At 40.6% G+C, this 23,872-nt stretch overlaps 1 protein-coding gene across 1 annotated transcript in view; it reads right to left on the reverse strand.

Moving 5' to 3' along the window:
* Positions 1-501: 501 nt before the first annotated feature.
* Positions 502-23,872, reverse strand: part of LOC149868290 (uncharacterized) — a 57,619-nt gene continuing 34,248 nt past the window's right edge. The window contains exons 8-12 of the mRNA XM_090037637.1: positions 8,299-8,456; positions 6,930-6,972; positions 4,747-4,933; positions 1,461-1,596; positions 502-716 (exon numbers count right to left, since the gene is read on the reverse strand). Of these exons, the coding sequence (XP_089893763.1) occupies positions 617-716; positions 1,461-1,596; positions 4,747-4,933; positions 6,930-6,972; positions 8,299-8,456 (624 nt within the window). The 3' untranslated portion in view covers positions 502-616. The remainder of the gene's footprint in view (positions 717-1,460; positions 1,597-4,746; positions 4,934-6,929; positions 6,973-8,298; positions 8,457-23,872) is intronic.

Below are 23,872 nucleotides of genomic sequence, written 5' to 3' on the forward strand. Positions count from 1 at the left end.
GCACTTCTGTCTACTAGCTGATTTGAATCAGCTATTAAAAAGAAGCACCAAAAAGCTCCTCTGAAGTTTCTGATCTATACAGGTCCTGCAGAGCTGGACTGAACTAACCCACTGCTGCTTCTGGTAAATGCTGCTTACAGATGTTTTTTTTAACATCTGTAAGCAGCCTCTGTGGCTGTTTCATTGTAGTATTTTCTGGCCAAACCCTCCCAGGGAAACCAATTTAAGGGATCATCTTGAAAATATAAATGCTTATAATGGGTATATTTGTCCATAACATTAAAAAAAAAATCTTATGTTAAATCTAAAGCAAGAAGAAGTACAGCCAGTAAGTATGGAAAAATCCAAAAAGCCAAGGTGTTTGTAAGGTTAGATACTGATTTTGGTTTACTTAAGGGAATATAGATGCAGAAGTAAATGCACAGGAAAAGCATCCACAAAGCATATAGCATAAATTTGTTTTTATTTACTAATCTTTACAAAAGATGAGTAGTGCACAAGTATACCAATGCTAAAATTCCCTAAAAAAAAAATCTTTTTGAAATATGTGTCTTTGGACGATATGGTCTTGCAAGCTATTGTGTGGTGGAAGTGAAAAGAAAAATCAGATTTTTCATCACATCCTTGTCTCCTCCAGTGGTCGATTCATGAAGTCTTGAATGGCCTGGTGTAGGGGCAACCATTTGTTAATGGAGGCTTTCAAAGCTGTAACCCATCTGAAAGAAAGGAGGACCAACAACTGCGAGTAAGTGTTTTATCTGCACTGGGAAAGAAGACTTCTTTTGTAAGGGGTCTTTCTAAATGTATTGTAAACTTACATCACTGTAAATAATAGTAGTAAGTAGACTGGAGAAGTCTGGGAAGGGAGGAACTTGTGTTCAGATTTTACCTTTCCAGTCAAGTTTTCAAGCCATTAAATAGCTTTGGTGTTTTTTTTGTCTACTACACTAAAAACCAAACCCTATAATTCAGCCTTTTGCTCGTTCAGAACTCCCATTGACCTCACTGGCAATTTTGTTGCACTGAGATGACCGATACCATAGACCTAAGTGATTTCATGGATTACTTTTTCTTTTTTAATTATAATAATCTGTGTTGGGAGTAATTCATCCTTGAGAAACACGAATATCTACTTTTGATTTACTTTGGCCTTCCCTCATGAAAATTGCTAGAGTTCTTCCATTGAGTCTAACCACCCACTTGTTGTTATGAAAGGTACTTTAACAAGGTTCCTTCTTGAACCTCCACAATCCAGCCTTGCTATATCTTCTGCAATGACAATAACAGCATCAGTGACTCATATGCCAGCATATTGTGCTGCAGTATGACTAAAACTAGATTAAGAAGTATGAACAAGGAGATGACATCAGAGTGGAAAGTTATCATCAATTGTTCCAGAACTGTAGGATTTTTACTTGCTTAAAAAGTTTGGCAAGGAGAACAGAAAGAGCTCAAATTACCGTTTGTTTTCATTTACATTCTCTGCACACAGGTGGAAGGTTTTAAATTCTTCGGAGGCAGGTTTCATTTCAATTACAGATCTCCTGGAGCCCAGAGACTGTTCACTCACAGTATAACCCTGCAGGTAAATCCCACCTGGAGAAAGGGAAATGGCACAAACAGGGATTAGCAGGAATGCCATTTTTACTGCAAACTGTGAAGGTGCCACTACCTCTTCTGCTGTGCAGTGGGAAAGATTTTATAATGCCTTTTTAGAGAGAGGTAATTTTGATTTCATGCATCACAGAATCAAAATATGCATACTCAAATACATATGCATTATTTTTAATATAGGCAATGTAAGGAAAAAATATCATTACCATGAGGTTTTACACAAAAATGAATGGAAAATGGCATTGTGGGAATCCATAAATTTATATATATATATATAAGATTTTCAGAATAAATATGCTCAGTTTACAAATAAACACACACACATACCCATATCTATATATATCTATATACAGTATTTATATACAGATATGGATGTGTGTGTGTGTTTGTAAACTGAGCACATTTCATCTGGAAATCTTTATTTATATATGTACACATATAGTTTTTCTATGCAGATCTACCTATCTACCTATATCTATAGATAGATGGATAGATACTGTTTTCTCTTCCTGCCCTGCAATTTATCTTGAGATCTGAGGGACAAGCTGACTTTTTTCAGCTTCACACTTCATTGCTACTAATTGAGGTTCTCCACATTTCTGGATGAAGACCACTGTACTGCACAGAGGTATTTTTATCACTACAAACTACATGTTGACAATTTGGCCTCTCTCACACCAACACTATCTGTGCTGCACAGATGTAACCAACTGGTCATCATACTCAAACTTCAAAACTATTTTTTTTTTCTGTATGAATACTTGCTGCAGCACATTCAGCTATGTTGATGCTTCAGGTATAATAAAAATAAAAAGTTAAAATGTAGGTATGTCACTAAAGTCAGCAGACGTTAATATGAATTATAGATTGGAGAGCAGCTGAATAAGATGGTGCCATTTTACATCATCACTTCTCAGAGTACAACTGCACTTTAGGGTACTGACTTAAAATATTGAAAGTAGAATAGCAGAAGTAAGTTTTAAAAGGACTACAGTCTCACTAGGGATGTGAAAGGTTAAACAACTAATTTTTAATTAATGAGCCCAGTGATAACTGGTTAGCTTACTCTGTATTTTTTGTGCCAGGTGGGGCACAGTCTGGCAGGGAAGGGAATCCATGCCATGCCCCAGCAGGAGGAGAAAGGGTGGGGCGGAGGGGGAACAGCAAAGGGGGACTAGTATCCATAGCCTCTGAGGTTAAAGATGAAAGCCATAGGCAGCCTAATGACTTGTCAATTAAGCAATTAGTTGCCCCTTCACAGGAGCTCCCTTTCTCCCAGCATGGGGCTTTATGCAGGCTGTGTTGTTTGGCTGGGCTTGCCACCACTGCCTCCCCACTCCCTGCTCCTCCCCCTTCCCCATTAAAGGGCCCTGAGAGCAGATCCCAGCAGCAGGTGTCTCAGAACTGCTATATTATCAGTTAACCATTTAACCAATATAGTTAGAGAAGGTTACATGGATAACTTTTAAAATGTTATATACATCCCTAAGTCACACCATGTGTTCGACTTTTATACGTGGAAAAGCATGCAGCCAACTTCTTTGTACATGCAGTTTTGAGGGCTAAGTTTTGCAGGCCTCAAAACCTGGATGCATGTAAGTCCTGTATACTAAGAAGGTGCTTTGTAAGATTTGGTTCATTCTGTCAAGTCCTTCACTGGAATCGATGAGAATTTTAGCCTTAATAGGGATAAACTTGGCTGTTAGGTGAAGACTTCATATAGAATCATAGAAAATGATGATTGGAAGAGACCTTGGGAGGTCATCTAGTTCAACCCCCTGCTCAAAGCAAGACTACCCATACCTAGACCATCCCAGCCAAGGCTTTGTCTAGCCAAGTCTTAAAACCCTCCAAGGATGGAGATTCCATAACATCTCTGGGTTATATTTACTACCAGTTTCTCCACTTTTGAGCTGTTGATCTATGAGCTGCTAATACAGTGGCAATATTTAATATAATATCATCTAATGTGCAATTTTTATTTCTGGCTAGCACACATGCAATGATTTCTTCTTAGAACTAGTTTATTTCATCATTAAATGTGCAGTGGCAAAAATATTCTAGTAGTTTTTTCCTTCCATTAAGAAAAAGAGAGACATTTCAAAATTTAAAAATCCAATAAGCAGAAGTTGTTCTCTTTTTTTGATGTTTTGCCAGTAGACATGGCAAAACCGTTTTAAGCCTAGCTAATTTAACTCTAAAGAGAGGGTGTTACATATATAGCAGTAACTTTTCATGACATTTTTCTCTATGCCACAGTGTTACAGTTGACACTTCACTAGGAAATTGCAGCAGCTCAATTTATATTTGCATGGTAGATGACTTAAAAGATTCAGGGAACAGATTCAAAGCCTAGGGACACTTCTTTTCCAAGTGTTGAGTCCTGTAGTTTCATTGATATCATATTGAATACCAGTTAGGCGCATGCTAATCCACTGTCAATGGAAATTATATTTCTGAGAGTACTGTCTGCCGTAAAAAATGTACACCCCAGAAATGAGCTTGGGTGGCAAGGGAAAATCTGCTACAGTGTCCAAACATTTTTTTTACAAGAGTATACTTAACTGTGTAAGTTTAGTCTGGATATTGTAAGAAGGTATCTAACCATCCAATGATGAAGAAGGGCACTGACAGATGTGGGGGGAGGAATAACATGCTCTACCAGTGTGTTGCTTTGACCTGGCTCCACAACGTGCTTTGGGTGCTTCAGTGGGGCTTTTTGGTGCTTCTAGCTAAAGCTGATTCAATCAGTTATTAGAGAAAAGAGCCAAAAAAGCCCCACTAAAGCACCCAGTCTCTAAGACTTTGGGAAAGCTGGGTGCAACTAATGCACTGCCTCTTCTGGGCATGTGCTGGGCTTGGCATGGGAAGGTGCTGAGTTTAAAGTAAAGCACCATATCTAGAAAGAGCTGAAGTGAGAAGAGTTTGCAACAGGTTATATGATGTGTTTGTCTGTGGTCGGGCCACTGCCAGTACTGCTTCTTTCTTCAGCCCTCCAATCCAAAAGTGGTTTCTGTCAGTTAGAGGGCCATTTCCACCTTAAGAGTATGAAATTACTACTTTAAACTGCATTAAACCCTTCCAATTAATATTAAAACATTAGCAATATAAGAACAAATGGTTACCACGTACCTATGGCATGTATGGACCGAATGCTGGCATAAAAATACAAGCAACCATCCTTCAAAATGCAGTAGTGCTGAACCCAGACATCCTTGGTTTTGTCTAGTTGGTGGAGAAGACCCAGGCACTCTGGGTTTTTGATAGCGAGGGGTGGCAGGCTCGTGTTGTACAGGGTGACATCTACCCATACATGGTTCTATGTATTTAGTAATCAAATAATTGCATGTAAGAATTTATCAAGAACTCTGCTTTCCTTATGCAAACATGCTAGCTCAATCCCTTTCCCCCATTCTAAAAGCAAAGTATTTGTACAGTATTTGTATTAGAAGTGCATTTAAAAGCATATATAAGACAGCAAATAGTTATTGACTTCTCCTACTTAAAAGAATTACTAGTCTTTTTCTTATATTTTGTTTAGCAGTTCAAGGTGGTGCAACTTGTCCTAAGAGGACTACTGCATTAACTGTCTGGTGACCTTGTTTCTCCTTGTTTCAGTTCAGTTTTTATGGCTTCCAAAAATAGAATGTGGCAAATTAAGGATCCTATTCTAACCAGTGATGCTCATACACAACTGCCACTGACATCCATGAAAGTCACAGGAGCATCTGGGGACAGAATATAAGGCTTGGAGGAAAGCATTACTAGATACTTATGGTTGGCTTTCCCATCTCATCTTGAAGGCAAAATCTTTTTGACCTAGTCAAAGATTTCCTTATTACCATTTCTGGAAGAAGATGTAAATACCTAGGCTGCTGATAGCATTGGCCAACAAGACAGGGGGGATTGCTGAGAATCATAAGGAACTAGACAAAAAGGGGAAAAAAGGGGAGAGAGGGGGGCAGAACTGCATAGAGTAAGATTGAACCATGAATGACATATTTTTTTTCTTCTCTTTCCCATCTAAAAGGATATTTGGAACCTAACTTCTCCATCTAAGACTAGCATGTATTGTTTATATGCAGTTTTAAAAAAAATTGTTGCATCAACCTGTGCCATTGTCATTTGGAGTCAGGGAGGAGAATGTTTGCAATATCAATTGCATCTTGCTCTGTTACCCTTTCATTTGGTTATGTTATTTCTTCTTCATCCTTCTCAGGATGGTGAAGGGAAAAATAGCTAAAGAAATATAGCTCAGTGTCATCTTTACTGTGAACTGAAAATGTTCTCTCTTTCTGAGGAAAGGAATGCAGTATAATGCATGCAAGAAAGGAATGTAGTGCATGAGTGGAAAAGACCCCCTTATTTATTAGGAGGACAAAGTGTCATTGTATCAATATGTTGAGCAAGAGTATTAATGATCAGGAGAAGCACAGTCCTGCTGGGGTATCATGAATTCTGCAGCTTACTCCAAACCAGTGGGGGCCAATCTTTTTGGCAGGTATGCCACAAATTAAGTCCTCTGTCCTCCACAGTACTATTCTAAACCCCCTCACCTACCTGCTCTGCTGCTCTGCTTCCTGTTCCCTGACCTGTGCTCTGTGTTCAATCTTCTGCTCTGCTTTCTGCTCACTTCCCTGTCTGCCACCATGCTGCCTGCCCCCTCTCTGATCTGCCATATGCCACACAAGGCTGCCCATGTCACTTGTGGCATGCATGCTGCAGGTTGGCCAAACCCTGTTCTAAAATTTCAGTTACAGCACCCTGGATAGCATTTTAAGGAACAAATAAAGAGGTTTTGGTGCAACTAAAAATAAATATAGAAAGCACGTAACTAAAAACAAAACAATACTGGAAGACGAAATCATTGAAAAATATTCATTAATAGCATAAATTACATGATGAAATAGATACAGAACCCCCCCCCCCTTCCTCCAGAAATGACTGTTGTGTACTTAGAGATGAAAACAGTTGAAGATGGGCATTCAGTAGCTTAGAAAACAAGTCAAATAAATTACTGATCATGTTGGTGGTGGCTGAATCAATGTAAGAGCTTTTGGACAATAGGTATTAAGAGGACTTTTTCACATAAATGGTATCCAGTTAATCCATAAAAAAATGCTGGGAGGTAGAGAAGTATAACTGACATCATTTTATAGATGAGTGAAATGAGACACAGAAAGGTTAAGTGAGTTACCTAAGACCTCACATTGTGTCAGTGGCAGAGATAAAAACAGAACTCAGGAGTCTCCATGTCTCCCAATCCCATGCTTTGTCCACTAGAGCAACCCGCTTCTCAAATAAGAAAGAATTACCTGTTGGATGGGATGCACAGCTTTATCCATGGCTTCCAACCACCTACAAAATGAGCAAAACAGAGAATAGCTTATCTTGGTAGAATGGAATAAATACACTTGAAAAAGTTTTAACTTTGGCTGAAATAAGCGTGTTTCAGAAAGAAGTGCAGTGTTCAGGACAGGCTAAAGCTTGGAAACAAACACATACACATGCATGTGCACACAATGCACTATTGTCTAGATTGGCATTACTAACTAGGAGCCAAGATATATTTTGCCTCTTGCTGGATGGCAAATTATCCTAAGTAGAGCAATGTAACAGGGGATATCCATAAACACTTGTTTATGGACTAGACTTTATCTGTTAGACAAATTGTTAGTACTTCCTAGATCTTTTTTAAAAGACTGGCTAGGGCTTAAAGGGAAACTTTAAATGGCTGTCACAAGCTGGATAGTACAAAATAAAGAAACTGACTTTGTGACAAAGTTTTCCATTTGAGCAACTTTCTGGCTTGGTCCCATCATGCATTGTTACTTTCATTTTTAACTAGTGGGGAGGTGCTTGGATACTATGAGAATAGGTGTTCTGTAAGTGCTCCGATATAAAAATAGAAGGATGGATGAGTCAGGCCATATCAAATATCACCCTTGTCTATATCTTTGCACTTTCATAAATACAGGAAAAAGGAAAGGGCAAAGAAAATTTATTTTCAATGCATTGTGTCTGTGCTGACAGTGGATACTGGATTGGCCTAAAATGAGTCAGAGGGATTCAAAGTACTGCTTAAAAACCATTACATACATCTTTTTCTGGTAATAATTTAAAATCCTCGGTGAAAGCAAAATAACATTATTAAAGGCTCCCTAAACGAGGGACAAAACCAATCTAGCTGTCATTGTTCCAACAAAACTTATAATCAGGCCTAATGTGCTCTTGTAATGTGTTAAAGTTTTAAAATGAGGAAATAATGTTACAGAGAAAGCAGAAGTGCTTTTGAGAAAGAGACTTTGCTTTTTCTTTTTGGTTTCTGCTGGGAAAAACATTGAGAGGCAAAATAACTACCTTTAGCTACTTTGGTATGTAATAAAGGATAAACTGGCAAAGAATCAGGAAATTATTTCAATTTACTTTAAATATAGGGATAAGGGGAAGGGAGTTAAGAATGTGGAGAGACTTCTTTTCTAGAGAGATCACAATTTGATAAAGATGCTATTTGTTACGCTTTCCTGAAATCCTGAAGAAAGGAAGAAAGGCAAAAAAAATCTTCCCTTACATAGGTGACTAACAAATATCTTTTTAAAACTAATCTTTATGATAGGTTTTGCACCAAAACAAAACGTGTGTGTGTGTATCAAAACATTTTAACAGTACAAAAAGACTTTTTACCTCTTCATCTCTTGGCTTGAAGTTGCACAGAAGTGGAAAATCCTGTTTCCAGTTTGAGGTATGCACTTAAAAACAAATGGTTTCCCCAGGCCGGTGTCAATGCCAATTTCTGCCCCTTCCAATTTTGTCACCTCCAGAGGTTTGCACTTTCCTTCATCCTATAATTGATGATGTAGAAGCAAAGGAAACGTATAGCACAGCGTTGGAAACCTGAACTGATATCGGGAAATGGCCAGGTTTTAGATATTGTAAGGAAAGACACATATGGATGTTTACTGTCAAGTTGGTGCCTTTGAAAATATCCCATTAATTATTATTTAAAACTGGAAGGTCCAGAAAACATGTGCAGTAGATTTGCTAAAGACAAATATTTGAAGTCTCTTATTGGAGATTCTTATTTGTCCCTGTATGTTTGTACACACTACCTTTTTTTTCCTGAGAAAAGTGATTTTTGAGTGTATGTCCTCCATTTCCTGCTTGTACACAATTCAGGTTGAGGGATAGAAGTGATTAAGGATGGCATTTTCAAAAGCACCATCATGATTCAGGAGTACCTGTTACTTTGACACTCGGTGTGCATTTAACTCTTTACTTGCTTTACTCGTTTGAAAATCTCACCTGGAGTATGCAGGTCTAAAGCAGATATTTGTGCTCACAGAATTGTGGGCATAAATTAACAGACTGGATTGACCTCTTTTGAAAATTTATCCTAAATATCAATTTATACAGAGTTTTCTTTGTTGTTTTTGGGGCAACATTCAAGACAGCCTATTTCAAAGGCTTTTATTATAGACTGGTTTAAACATCTTTGAAACTGGAGAGCATAATCAATGTTGTTCATTTAAGAGAGTTGTAAGAAGCTATTTAGTTCCTTAATGTCATCAGGTAGGTGAAAAAGTAGAAGCATCACCCAAAACACAAGTATCTATCACTGCTCAAAGCAAAGCTGCATGTCAGACATATAGGAGTACTGGCTTGGCTGTGTTTTTAAACTCCTTTGCTTTTAAGGAGTGCTCCTGAAGCAGTGGCTATTGCTTCCTATTGAACAGTGGTGAGGGAATAATTACACTGTCCAAAGATGATGGTAGTGAGTAGTGCAGTGAAGCACAGCAGCCTGCTCCATGTCCACTGGACTCTGAAAGGATGTAGTATAGCCACCCTCACTGCAGTGCTGAGTGCACCAATAGACGTGCCTGAGACAGAGAGCTTGTTGGTTACATGACACATTTTTTCAGGGTATTCCACACACTGAGTAGGTATGCTGTGTTTCTCTACATTTCTCTCTACCACAGTCCATTGATGGCATAAACACACTTTTACTGTTCGAACATGTAGACAGCAGTAGCGCTATTTGCAAAGCACATAAATAATCCTCTTTTACAGAATAGAACTAATGAATGACTCTGAAATCCAACAGGCTCTAGCAGTAAGGACCAAAATTCAAAACATTTGAGAGATGCTTTTGCTGCTCCTGAAATATATGCACACAAAGAAATCTTTGCATTCACAAAACCTCCAGCTGAGTTTATAAAATGAGCACTTGTGCATAGAAAAATCCAGTGGAACAAGTAGCTGCCTAATTGTCCCACTGTATGTGTTTTCTGCAGGAGCAGAATAACCTTTTCAATTTTTTAATCTGCCACCTAAATTCACCCTCAACAGCTCATTTCCCCAATCATTGGGTTTTCTCCCTTATTTTTATATCACAGAAAATCAGCTAAATATCCATAGAACAATGCCAACAGTCCACACAGTCTAATCTACTTTATGCATAACGCTTCCAAACATGAAACTGTGTTGAAAAATGCCAGATTATGCTTTGTGTCTGCTGATCCAGTCCACAGGTAATTCATTTCTCCTGTTGCTGGGGTGGTAATGGTAGTAAGACATGGTTCACAGAACCTATGCTTTCTCCAGGATCTTTCTGTAGTATCATGAGTGGAGCCCATGCAGAGCTTTGGGTACTCAGGAATGTGTATGTTCCTTTTTGTGGGCCCTCAGGATGCATTTCTCTAGTGATGGGGCAGAGTCTTGAATTGCCTTCTCCATATACACAGACTTCTTTGGTAGAGTCCCCCGCTGCTGGAACGTAGCCCGAGGAGGGCCCTAGTAGGGTAGTGTGCTTGTAGGGATACACATAAGTTGGCACCTAAGCAAATGATGGTCTGTGACAACTGTCTTTCCTGTTCCCCTTATCGGTGCTTTAAGCAATTGGATCCACTGTCATTCTGATTTAACAAGTCCACAAAGGAGGTGGCGCAGATTTGGGGGCTTATCTTTAAAAGTAAGATCAAGGGTCCTTTTGTTTGCTAAAATGATATTTTCTAATTCTATCTTTGATTAATGAGACTTTTGGGTGAAGAAAGCCACCTTGCAGTGAGGTGGCTTTCTTCAGCAGTGGCTGCTGGTTTTGGTCCAAAACATTTTTCCTTTTTGCCCCAAAGCCCACAAATGGCCTATTGTTGAAAAAGCCAGTAATGTAACTATGAGTGGGCAAGTAGGGCACCAGCCCTGAGTGCTGACTGGTGGCCTCCCCCACTGCTGACCTGGCTGCCAATGCTGCCATCTCCACTGCCCATGGTGCAATAGCTGCTTGTTATGCCTCTGGGCAAAGCTACAGGACATGGAACTAAGCCCCAGTGATGGGTACTACTGCTACCACAAATATGTATAACTGAATCACAAAAATATTCCTATAGTTTGGGATAAATTTGAATAATCTGAAATTTATGATGGAATTACGTCTGCCAGCAAATGTTCCATAGATCACTGGTGATCCACAGAATGCCCTTTGGGGTCCCCTGGGTAGAGGGCAAAGTGTCTGTTTCATGTTTGCAATCTCTGCTCTGAGAATGAAGACATGAGCAGGATTGGATCCACCTGGGGGCGGTGGGGAGGTTGGAGGCACTGGTGCACTTGCACCCTGTAAAAGGGAGCCAGAGGGCTCCTGTTACTTTAAGGGAAGGCAGCAAGCTAAGTTTGTTGAGCGTGGCTGCAGCAGCAGGAGCACACGCTGAAAGAAGGGGAAACTTCTGTGCATGGCTGGGGAGCCACATGACAGAAAGGAGGTGGGGCTTCGAGGCATATAAACCCAGGGCCTGGGCCAGACTGGGCAGTCAGACCTTGCATGCTGCAGGGAGGGGAGCCTCCCAGGGAAGCTGACTGGGGGAAGCATGCTCATGGGCACCCAAGCTACCCATGACCATGAGCCCAGCACTGCCAAGTATAGCTTGGAGTATGGTATTGGCCCAGAGCAGGGAAGGACTGTTGTAGAAGCAGTTTGCTGATATTTCTGTTATGCTGATATGTATGTTTGTTTAGCACTGGAGGACTGGATTGTGCCTATGGGGGAGATGTGGAGGTCCCAGAGGAATGACTGGTAGGAGACTCAGCATCAGGCAGCCTAGCCTGGGGTCTGGTCCCAGAGGGCCAAGAGCTGAGGAAGCAAGCAGTCAAGGACCAGAGGACTGAGGGCAGAGATGATGAAGGCAGCCTGTCCTGGAGCACACAAGACAGGAGCCCAAGAAGGGCAAGAGCAGGAGGTGGGCCAGGACAGTGGAGCTTAGGCTAGTGGGCCTGCTAGAGGAAAGGGGCTGAAGCCAGGAAGGCAGAAGCCCCACCAAAGGTTTGAGGCTAGAGGGACTGAGTATGGAGTTGGGGTCAAGGGTCTTCTCCTCCTCTCCCCACCCAAATATCAACTGCCATCTGTGAGGCATGGGCATGACTATAGGGGTAGCTGGAGGTCACAATTATTGCCCCTAAGGCACAACTGGGGTTGTCTTGAAGGGGAAACTCACCCTGCAGGGTTTGGGGCAGAGAAACCTGGAGGATTGTACACCAAGGAAAGGCATTTAGGAAAAGACTATTCCGGCCTTTAGAGGGAGAGCCTCCCTAGTTAAAAGACCCAAGGTCAAGTAGTGGAGGCAAGAGACAGGAGGTAAAAGGAGACCCGGGAGCACGGGCAGGTAAGTCAGACCATTAGGAGGTGTCTGATGCCAGGCAGATTGCATGAGCCTGTCATATGCCCCTTTTGATTTCTAGTCCATCCAAAGTTTAAAGCAAACTACCTAGCAGGGGCAGCACCACTTCTATTAAGGCAGCAGTGAAGGAGTCAGTTGACTTAATGGCTTATTATAATTTCCTTGATCCTTTCAAAATTCTTCATTCCACAGGTATTAATGATTCTCTTTCCTTTTAAATGGTCTTTAATGGTTCCACTACTCCAGCTATCCTTACTTCTGAAATACTGCTGTTTCTTAACTGCTCCTAGTAACGTAGTTCCCATTTCACAGCTCTGCATGCTGTTTTTTTAACTCTGACTAAAATATAAACTCTGGTGTTTAAGTATTAACTCAGGTGAACATTAGCTTTGGTGTGGAAATCACTTTCAATGAAGCATTGGAGGCACTGTCTACTGTCAAGAAGTTTTGTTTTTGTTTTATGAAACTGAAAGAGACACATATTGAACTATAACACCATGACAAATGGAACATCATCTTTGGATTATTTTTGCCTAGTTTGGTTTGTTTTTCTATATAATATTTGTTATAGCAAATCAATGAAAATTCTAATAAAGGGGTTTTTTTGCTTCAATTTTAAATTGAATAATATAGCTCTAGGCCCCTGCTCATGAGTGAAACTTCTAGTTTCTTTTTTAACTGGAGAAAAGTGTGTGCTTCGTTATATGTGATGTTGCACCACACCATCTGCACCCCCTTTTCAAAATCCTAGATCCACGTGTGGACGTAGGTGAAATAATCTCTCAAGATTAGTTAGTTTCCTCAGTTCTCCCTGAGTTTCAGGAAAACTGTTCTTCTGAAAATTGAAAACATTTGGCAAAACATATCAAAGAGTAAGAGCAAAAGCCTATTTGAGGCTTAGAGAGGGAGTAGTGAGGAAAAAAAGGAAATGTGTTACCTAATCCTTTCATTGAACTAATTGGTTGATAATGTAGGGTGTGTAGCTAGGTACTCATGAACTAGTCCTATTTCATTTGGCATAAACACATTCAGAAAATAAATGACACCCAGAACATGCCTTGAGCAATTCACTATGATCAAAGGATATTGTTTGAATGGAAATGTATTTGCTATTCTTGTTAAGCTGCTTTGCCTAAGAAAAAGGAGAGGACTGGAGAGTTATGTATTTCATTCTATCTGCAGCATGAGAAATCAAAATCAACAAAAGGAATAAAAATGAAGAGAGAGTAAAACTAAGCTCTGTGAGTGATTGCAAATATCAGGAAGATGGAGTAGACATAACTTTACAGTAAAAGAAATCAAGACCTAGAAAATATTCATGGGAATCTGAAACACAAGCAAAAAATTAAACAACACTAAAAAGTGGAAAGGTGAAGGACAGGATGACCCAGGAGACTGGCACTGGGAAATAGAAGTCACCTCCAGAGCACTTGTTCAGAGTTAGCTCAGGTCAGTAGGGACAGGAGTTGCCTCTCTTTCTGATCTCTCTTTCTGAGTTTCCTCCTATTTTCTCAAACTCAATATATCAACAACTAAAGTCTTCTTTTCTTCTTTCCCCTTTTTTCTCCATCACAGTTGGCAACTCCACTATCCTTCCTGTCCTTCAAGCTCTCAACCTAGAAGCCATTGACTTTCCCCCTATTTTTTTGTGCATCCAGTTTCTCATTGAATCCTACTGCTGCTCCCTCTATGGCATCTATAAAACCTGTCCCTTGATCTCTGCTTTTGGTGCCAGAATCCGGGTTGGTATCTTGGTTAGCTCTTGGCTGTTGATTCTTGCTCTCTAGCCTCCTTGTGTCTGTCCTTTTCAGGATGGAGCTCACTGGCAGAAGGAATGTTAGTTTTCAAATATATAAAAATTAATCTCCAGCTCTTTTCATGTGACATCTCTCAAAATGAAAATTCATATAACAATATATGTATTTTAAAAACCAGAGATGTTTAAAAGGAAGAATAAATGAGAAAGATCACAGTGCATAAATTAGAAAGTTCACAGTGGGCGCATCTACACAAGATGTTTTACTCAAGTTTTGAACTAATTACTGTGCAGTAAGCATCACCGTCCACATGTGCATATGCTTGCTGCAGTAATTTGCTCCAATCATGAGTAAATTTGCTACCTGTAAATGTAAGTAGCAAATTTGCTTGAGATTACTTACTGTGCAGTAGCACATATGTAGATGCCTGACCAGGAGCAAATGTGCTCCCAATCAGCTGGGCAACAGGGTGCAGGAGATTGCTTCTTGCCCCCAGGAACTACCTGCTGCTAGAGCAGACTCCATCACCAGAGCTGGGGCAGGGACTATGTACCCCTGCCCCGCCAGCAGGGGGCTTTCCAGACCCCACTTCACAATTGGTGAGCGGGGCCTGGGAGATCCTTATCTCCCAGTCTGATCTCTGCAGTCCTGGCATCAGTGCTGGGAGATCCTTTATCTTCCAGCCCAAGCCCCACAGTCTTCAGTGCTGGGAGATCCTTGCTCCCAGCCTGAGCCCTGCCGTCATGAGGCTGGGAGATCCTTGGAGCAAGGGTAGGGGGACATTGTCCCTGCCTGGGCTCTAGTGGCTGAGCCTGCCCTGGCAGCAGGCAGCTCTCAGGGGCAGGGAGCAATATCTTAGCCCCCACCAAGAGACAATTGTCTCCTGGCCCCATGCTCCCTACCAGCCACTGGGCTAGCACCCAGGGAGAGCCTAGAGCTCCCCCTGAATGCTGCAGAGACCTAGTACAGGGTTGCAGGGAGTGGGAGCAGTAGATGCTCCCAGTAACTCCAGTTTTTAAACTCCTATGTATATCACACATGAATTATATGTTTTACTTACTATCTAATAGTAACAAATAAAATTCCTTTTCAGAGCTATGTAGATGCTTCCTTTGATGTCATGTATTTGCATTTAAAGTATTAGTAAGGGTTAACTAATGAAAATGTTTCTAATTGTTCAGTGTGTCAGCCAGAGCCAAGTGCAAAGCACTTCAGAAGGGAGGAGGTGATCAGCATTTTGCAGGATATAGCCTTCACAGGCAGAATATTAGTGGGGGGAGTTTGGGACAAGCTGAATTAGAGAAAGTGATATATCCACATGTGACTGGATTGTAGGTGCGAGTATGCAATATGCAAAATGCAATTTATGCATCACATCAGCTAACAGTATTTATCATTTGTTAATAAGAAGAATCAGAGAAAATGTATAAGATCTAAGAGTCAGCAGCTCCATGAACTTAAATTGAAAAATATGTCCTGGAGCTGTGGGAGTCATGGAAAATGTACAGAAGAAATCAGATTGTATGCTGGCTGTAAATAATGTGGCAGCTCCCTGACTGTGATGATAAAGCTCTAAGCAAGGAAGAAGAACAAATACAAGTGGTATCTCTATGAGCGATGGCTCAGACCTAAATCTATTTATAGCTAAGCCTTTTATATAAAGTGCTTAGGCTTAGCAATGAATACACAGGCCTGTATAGGAGAACAAAGGACTGGATGTTTGTCATAGATTGAAATGCTGTGCAAGGTCCACACACAGTAGGCAGAAGATTTCTTTCTTGTTATAATAATTGGACTCTGAACACAGCAAAAGAAATTAAGATCATTTAAAGGATTTTTTTTCTCTGTCTCCTTGTTGTTCTAATGCTCTGTTGCCAGCAGCTTTAATATTGTGTGCAATCAACCAGAAGCATATATTGTATAGCCTGAGCTTCACAGTTTACAGCTGTATAAACATATCATTTGTAGAATACAGTTTCTACATATAGAGGTGGGGAACAAAGCTGAAGGAGTGCTTTGCATAGAAAAGGGTGCATTCTTTACAGCTACCTAAAATTTTGCTCCATTTAGGACGGTTTCCATGTTAGCGTATTATTGCTCATAATAAATAATTTTCCACTATTCTACCAGGTATGGAAGTGAGGGGATGAGTCATGCCTGAATAAAGGAAATAGGGGATTGGGATGTGAGCAAATGTTACTCATGCTGAATATTGATTGGGAACAGAAACCATACCTTTTCCAGGTGTTCTGAACAAGAAAGACTTACTAACACTAATACAATTGAAGAATGGCCAGCAGCATATTTCACAGAGATCCTGCTGATTCAAGAACACTCAGTCAAGGCAGCTGGGTTTCCAAGGCAGCAATAACTTCTGACTGGCAGTGCCACCAATGTGACTGTGGGGTTGCAGCAGCAGCTGCTATATTCTTCTCCCCGTCCCTTTCACCTCCAAGTTGGTACCCAAGCCTGCGGCCCCAGTCACCCTGCCTTAGTTACACTAATGCACTCACTGAATAAAGTAGTAAAAGTGACAGAGAAATGGAGATTGGGGACCCTTGTATGAGACTGGTGCTATATAGTTACTTATGGAACACCCAGACATCACTAGAGTTGGATGCATTAAAAATACCTTTGGTAGAAAAGATAAAGGAGAGGCTACTCTTGCAATGAACTGGAATTGACTTTGTAATGGTGACAGAAACATGATATATATCATGTTCAGATTTGGTGGTGTAAAAGTTGTTTATGAAACTGGGATCTAATCACCCTCTGCTGGAAAATGCACCGTCTTCTCTTTCTCCTCGCCTCACAACACTAAGAACACCAAGAAGAACATATCACACACCCACTCGCACATGCATTTCTAGAAGTACAGAACTTGTGAACTGAAGGAATGCAAATCATTATTCTTTTCTAAATGCACATTATTATATATAACCACAATGACACCTGAAGAAAAGATTATTGTTTTCCCCTTTCCCCTTATAGCATGTTTAATAATATTATAACTATGAAAGTACAACCTGCAAGGCCATTTTTGAGCTTTGGGGTTCAGGATTTAAATAGAAAAATGATATAATGTTTTCCCTCTGTTTCTGTCTTTACTTGCATTCTGGCTCTCACTAAATCATGCAATTTCTGTCTCTACAGCTCCCTCTATATGTTACAGGTATCATGCAATTAACTGGTTAATTGCACAGTTACCAAGAGACCAGCATGCAAAGTAGCTATCATGTCATACAAATCTTTAACCAGCCTTGAAAATCTGTGCTAACTTTATAGCTGGTTGCTATTGAGCTTTAATTTGCATGTGTAGCAGGGTCTCCCCTGCGTCTGGGAGCCTTGTTAGCTCCCAACCTTAGGGATGGACCCTGATCACAGGAGGCTGGGAGTCCCACAGCTGCCTGGACTCAGCTGGGTCTTGGCAGCTGCAGGGCATAGCTGTGACCTCTCAGCCCCAGGGGTCTCATGCACACCCAGGGCTGGGAGATCACAGCCCTCATAATGTCCCACTCGGGGCTTTCATGCACCCTGGGCCTGGGAGATTGCAGCAGCTACATCTCCCAGGTGTGTGCCCCTGCAGCAGCTACATCTCCCTGGGTGCCGGCACAGCTAGAAACCGCTCCAGCAGAAGGAGCTCCCAGGCACAGGAGCCTTCTTATTGCCACTGGCAATAAGACACAATGGGATCAAAGGTGAATGGCAGGAGTCACACAGGTGCAATCCCACAGTTGTGCCTCCTGCCATGCATGTATAGAGGGGGTTTACATCATCTCCAAAATTTCACCCTTTTCCCCATTTCCTGCTGATGAGACATTAATCCATGGTAATTTCTGGCACTGCCAGCATTGCTAGGGTTTTTAAGGGTGTGTCTACATTGGATTGGAGTGTCATGTAGAAATATCCAAGCTAAATGAATGAGCTCAGATACTGGAAGCAGTCATGCTGTGGCTGTAAGGAGCTCTGAGCAGGTTAATTTACCCTCCTGAGATGGAATTCCATGTTGCTATGCCTTTACCCCACTAAAGCTTAGTTTGGTTTGTCTATGCCACACTTGTAGTCACAGTGTAGATATACCGCAAGAGACACTTTGGGATGAGTTTGTGGCCACTTTTCTCATTGTATCAGTAAGCAAGGCTAAGCTAGCATCAGAAGAATGAATGCCGTAGTCTGTAGAAAGATGAAACAATGACTGGTGCATCGCCAGGATTCCCAGAGGCATTCTGAAACTCATGTATAGTGTCTTTGTAACCAATTATTGGTGTTCAGCTTCTTAACCACCTTGTACCTGAGCCAGACAAAAAGTAGCTTTATTACAGTGCCTGAATCTCCATCCCTCTATTCCAGTTATAGAATCAGCTAGTGAGTGGTACTCATATTTGACCTCGTTGCACCATTTCAGCTCATGGTAGGGTCTCCACACTCATAGAGGACGGGGCTACTGTTTTGTCGAATTACCCCCTTTCCTTCATGAGCAAAGCTCCTCTTGATCATATTTTTATAGCTCTAAATATCTGCATGAGCTGGAAGCATTGCCCACATTCTTAATGTAAATAATCATAGCTGCAGTAATATCCATGAAGTTATATTGCCTTTTACTAAGGAGGATCAGATCCAGTATTTCTGCATTATTATTCTGATCCTGATCCTTCCTACATGCCCTTGACTAGTCCTGTTTAACTTACTGTGGTTACCCACATACGTAAAGATCCTTGTGTGCATAAGTGCTTGCAGAATCAAGGTCAATGACATCATTTCTTGGAAGGGAGGCTAAAATGACCTTGTAGGAAATGCAACTGAAATCTATTGCAAGAGCTAGCATCCCAAACATGTGATAGGATAGAATAAATCTGAAACAACAACAACCACATGGGCCACCAATATAGAAAATGCTGAAGGAACATCAGGGCCATTAATTTAACATGGTTTTTATGTGGGATGGAAAAGGAGCTTTCAGGTTGGATGATTTCAGGATTTGGCTTTGTATGCCTGTAAATAGAGATGATGAGGACATCCACCTCAGTATTTCCTCTCCACTCCTCTTTCCTGGCATGAACTAAAACAAGAGAAGAATAACCTGCCCTTTTAACCGCAAATCCACAAAATAGGCCCATCTGGCATGAAGGAAGGTCCAATTATTCCTTCAGAAGCAACCCTTTGAAGTCAGTGGAACTAAATCAATGCAAAACTGTTGTTACCTTTGTGATCAAAATCAGGACCTGGTTATACATGGAAATGACTAAATCCCATTTATTTGTTGGTAAGAGATAGAAATGAATCCCCCTAATTACTGTTATCATAAATGCATTATTTTAAAGTGTGTCTTATAACCATTCAATGGAAGAATCTGTTTTTCTAAGGGAGAAGACACCTGGGACAATGTTTCCATCATCGTCTCCTAGTTGACATGCTGTATGAATCTTGTGTGAAAATAAGAACATCATTTGCAATATCTTGGAAGAGAGTGCATTATTCTGCTACCCCTGGCAGAAATAATACCCAGTAGAAAGGACAGTGCCACTGGGCCCAATTCAGCTCCTTATGACTTTGCTTGGGAACTAGATCTATGACAAAGTGAAGAAATGCACAGTCAGGAAGACAGGCTGAAAAAAGTACTTGTGTAAAGATCTCTTTCAAGTACCATCCAATTATAAGAAGCAGAAAAGGTAATTGATAGGTCCTTATCCTTTTAGATGCTTTAAAAATGTTAATTGGAACAAGTACCACAATGTGATACTTTAATGAGTTCTCTGGGGTCAAGAAAAAGAGGTAGAGCTGCTAGCTAAAAAGAAGCACATGAAATGATCCTGCAAGTGTCCTTATGGCACCGAGCTTTGCAGTTGCAAGAGGATGAATACTAATTATTACTACCAAATATCTGTCATGTTCTAAAAGTGCATCTCCTTTACAGATAAAGACATGTTCTCTGTCTCGGAGAGCTACAATCTAAATAAAAAGCTGTAGTTGCTTTGCTAGATAAGAATTTTCTTCAAAGCAACAAACAAAGCAGGAAAACTTGTGAAGGAATGAATGTTCTTAAAACTTAATCAGGCAGTGAGAGAGCAAGGAACAGAATCCTTATAAGCTGACCTACAGGCTGTACTGAAAGGAAACTTCAGTGTTTATTTTATTCTACCTGCTGTAGCTTCCAAAGAGTATCTAGTAAATGGCTAGGAAGACAAGAAGGTTGTATAGAAGGTATGGCTGTATTTCCTTAGTTTCAAAAGGGAGGCATGGGTAAATCTGTTTGGACAAAATAAGAACCACAAAAAAACTGTAAACCCCATTATAGAACCAAACAGACCAACCCTTTTGAGAGTTTTGAACTGTTTGGATGCTTTTCTTTTTTTTTTTTAATTGTTATGTTTTAGGGCAAAAAGAATTCTTGTTGAAATTACATAACAAAGTCTCCATTTATGATATATTTGCATTCCTCTTAACTGGTCTGAAATGGAGCCAGTTTGGTAGAACCTGCTGGACACTTCTGAAAAAGACAGAGTAGAGAGGGTCTGCTGGTCACCTACTGAGGAAGCAACAGAGGGAAGAATGGTTGCTGACAACAGCAAATGGTGGGGTGAAAATCTGCTATATTTCTGTCCCCTACCAGATTATAATTATTTAGTATTTGAATTATGGTTCTCTTTTTCCAATCGAGAGAGGCCCCATTGTGTTTGGGACTGTATAGACTTGGCTAGATTTGGCCATAAGAAAGAAGAATCTGTTAAAGTTATAACAGAAGCTATGGACTTGGGATGGTTAACTGCTACAGGATCATGCAGTGACACAGCTGAGCTGTGAATGCAACTTGGAGCACGTGAATCATTAAAAAAAAATGTTTATTGATAATACGATAAAATGTACTAACCTCAGATTTGCATAATGGCTATCTATGTATTGCAGTATAGTCATTATTAGATGGCTAGTTTTTGTACTGCAGCCAGCAGAGGTTGAGAAGCAGGGCCACTGGGTTGCCTACAGAAAATGCCAGGTGAAGAAAGAAGTTATACCTCACTCCTCCTGAAATTGTCAGAGGTGGCAGACATTTGCAAAGAAGGAACAGGATCAGATATGAGGAATCACTGTTAACTGGGTAAAGAAGCTTTGTGTGGAGGAAGGCTGCAGGTACCCACCCACAGTATCAATCGTTCAGAAAATTATCCAAGCTTCAGAAAACTTACCTAAATAAATATAGTGTCAGACCTTGTTTTGAAGATTACCTCCTGTCTGGGAGATTTGTCCAACTTTCTAAACTAAGAATCCTGCTTTATATGTAGACTCTATAAGGATTGTGATTGAAGGCTGTTGCTACCTTGGTGTAACACTACAGGAAGCTAATCAGCACTGAATGGAGAAATGGGTTCATTTTAGAATGAGTGGTGGCAAGGCGTGGGTGGTTGGCTCTTTGAATTTGATCAGTTTCAAATCTGAACTTTCAGCGAAAATAAAAATATACTTTCTCTCTCTGTCATCTGATGTTTCAAGAAACCTATCTCCTTCTGTTATATCTGTGTCTTAAATACAAGCTCTCAGATGTGTGATGAGCATTCAAAGATTCCTTAGACTCTCTTGAGAATAAATTTAAAGTTTTCCAAAGCCAAGTCCTCTAAAAGTTCACCATATTTGAGGAATATTTAATGTAAAGTACTTTGCAATTTGGTGCCTTCAGATTTACATTTCACCTTTTATTAAAAAAAAAATTGTGAACTGTTAAATAGTAATGAATCTGATCAAAAATTATTTTGAAACTGTTTTTCATAGAAAGTTATTCTTTTCAGCTAATTTTTTTTGCGAAATATTTGTTTTGCTTTTAATGATTTATGAGTGAACAACTGAATGTCCAAAATCCAAAATATGTCAGGTTAGATGTGTGGTGTGCTGCCCCATGGGAGTTGTAGTTTGGTTTCCTCATGTCCTCATCTCTAGAAGCCAGGCTTCCCCATTGGACTACATCAGGGTTTGAATTATACTTCGACTCGTGGTGGTGGTGGTGGGGGTCTGCAAAAAAAAAATTGGCTGGGATTGGGGCTGTGTGCAGGGGTCCCTACCAGTACCATGGGGTTGGGGCCAATGATGGAGGCCACTGCTAGCTGCCTAGGCTGCTTAGAAAGGCGTGGGGTGGCTGGGGGCTGACTGGCCTGTGTGTGTGTGTGGGGGCGGTTCTTGTCTCTTATGCAGGGACTCAGCCCCCCCCAGACTCCCGTGTAACCCTGGGCTACACAGTCCAAGAAACATGGCCAGGGACTTTCATTGTAGGCCAGCTTCCCTCACCAGAGATCACAGTGCATCATGGTAGGACTGTCAGGGAGCCTTTGCACCCACAATGCAAGTCCACTGCACCAGCATTCCCAAATCAAACTACTGTAATTTTGACTAATTTTCCCACCAGCTACTACAAATTTTCCATGGGGAGGGTCAGAGTACATGGGGAGGGAACACTTTTTGACTAGGGAGTAAGTTTCTGACCATGTGTCCATTATTGCAGTAATGGGTACACAATTGCTGTAAACTGCCTTGATTTGGCAGTCAGTACAGGTTGCTCTAATTTCTTCTTTACACCTATATACAAATACTTTTTGACCAGCTCATCCCACCATTACTACCTCTGCTGGGTTTGGCCTAGATACTTTCCTGGAAATTGGAAATTGGGTTTACTGCAAGGACAGTGATTAATCCTCAGCTTGTCTAACTCAGCACAGCTTTACCCAGCTGCACTTGCTTTGCTTCAGAAAGGAAGCAGCTAATGCCTGAAAGGGTCAGCTTGTGCTTTATTACAAAAATGACACAGTGATAAATGAGCACATTTAATTTTAGAAACATAACTTTCTGCTTGAGTAACTTTGTTGCAAAGTTACATAAGGGAAGCAAGCAGTAACTCATAATTATATGCAGCACCTGCTAAATTGCCTAGCAAAGTGTATTAAAATACTTTGTGTAACAGATGAATTCATCTGCTTTCCTTGTTATGTCATTGAAAAAGATCCATTATCAAAACACTCCACCTGCTGGACACAGGTTAAAATACAATTTCTGGGACCATAAGGAACTGTCCAGCATGAACCTAAAATGAAATCTGAAGTCTTGCTACTATGATCCTCAGAGTTAACCAGTATTTAGGGAAATTGCAATTTATGTTAAAGGTTTTTGAATCTCTCTATCTTACTGTAAAGCAATATAGAAGCACTCACAAACAATAAGCCATCATTTTGCAAGTCTGCTGATTTAAACCTACTGAGTGCCATAAACATCTATCGTGTATTGGCATTTTGGAGAGGTGCACACCTCTGGGAGTCTCAGGGTTAATTCTGGCTAATTAAGACATTCCCCCAGGTACTTACTTTTGTGAAGTTTAGTGTTAACTGTGGTAGAAATTTTGTGCAGTGGCTATTTCTTAATTCAGTATGGCTGGACTCTTTTGCACTCCCATACAGAGGACCTATGCTCATGGCTGTTTCCTGAAAATAGGTATCTGAATAGGTGAGCCTAAAGCTCTCCTGTACAGGCAACCCCTGCTTAGCACTCTTAATTGGTTCCTGGAAAAACTGAGGGTTAAGCAAAACCAGCATTAAGCCAAACTGAAAGTACCTGATGAACCAAGATGGCGACTGCAGTTGTTTTTAATGACCCAAGATGGCAACCATGAGCATTATAATGAAACTCACTGAGCGCTAAGTGAAATCATGTATCGATTTAAAATGAGCATTACAGCAAAATAGTGCTAAGCAAAACAGCATCAAGCAGGGGTTGTCTGTACTTCCAAAATCTCCACCTTATCTACATTTTGATTTATAACACACTCTACTGTTCTAACCAGGAAAGAGAAGTTGAATCCACTGG

This window comes from Crocodylus siamensis, chromosome 3 (assembly GCF_052110815.1).
Source record: "Crocodylus siamensis isolate JL-2025a chromosome 3, ASM5211081v1, whole genome shotgun sequence".
Classification (NCBI taxonomy): domain Eukaryota; kingdom Metazoa; phylum Chordata; order Crocodylia; family Crocodylidae; genus Crocodylus; species Crocodylus siamensis.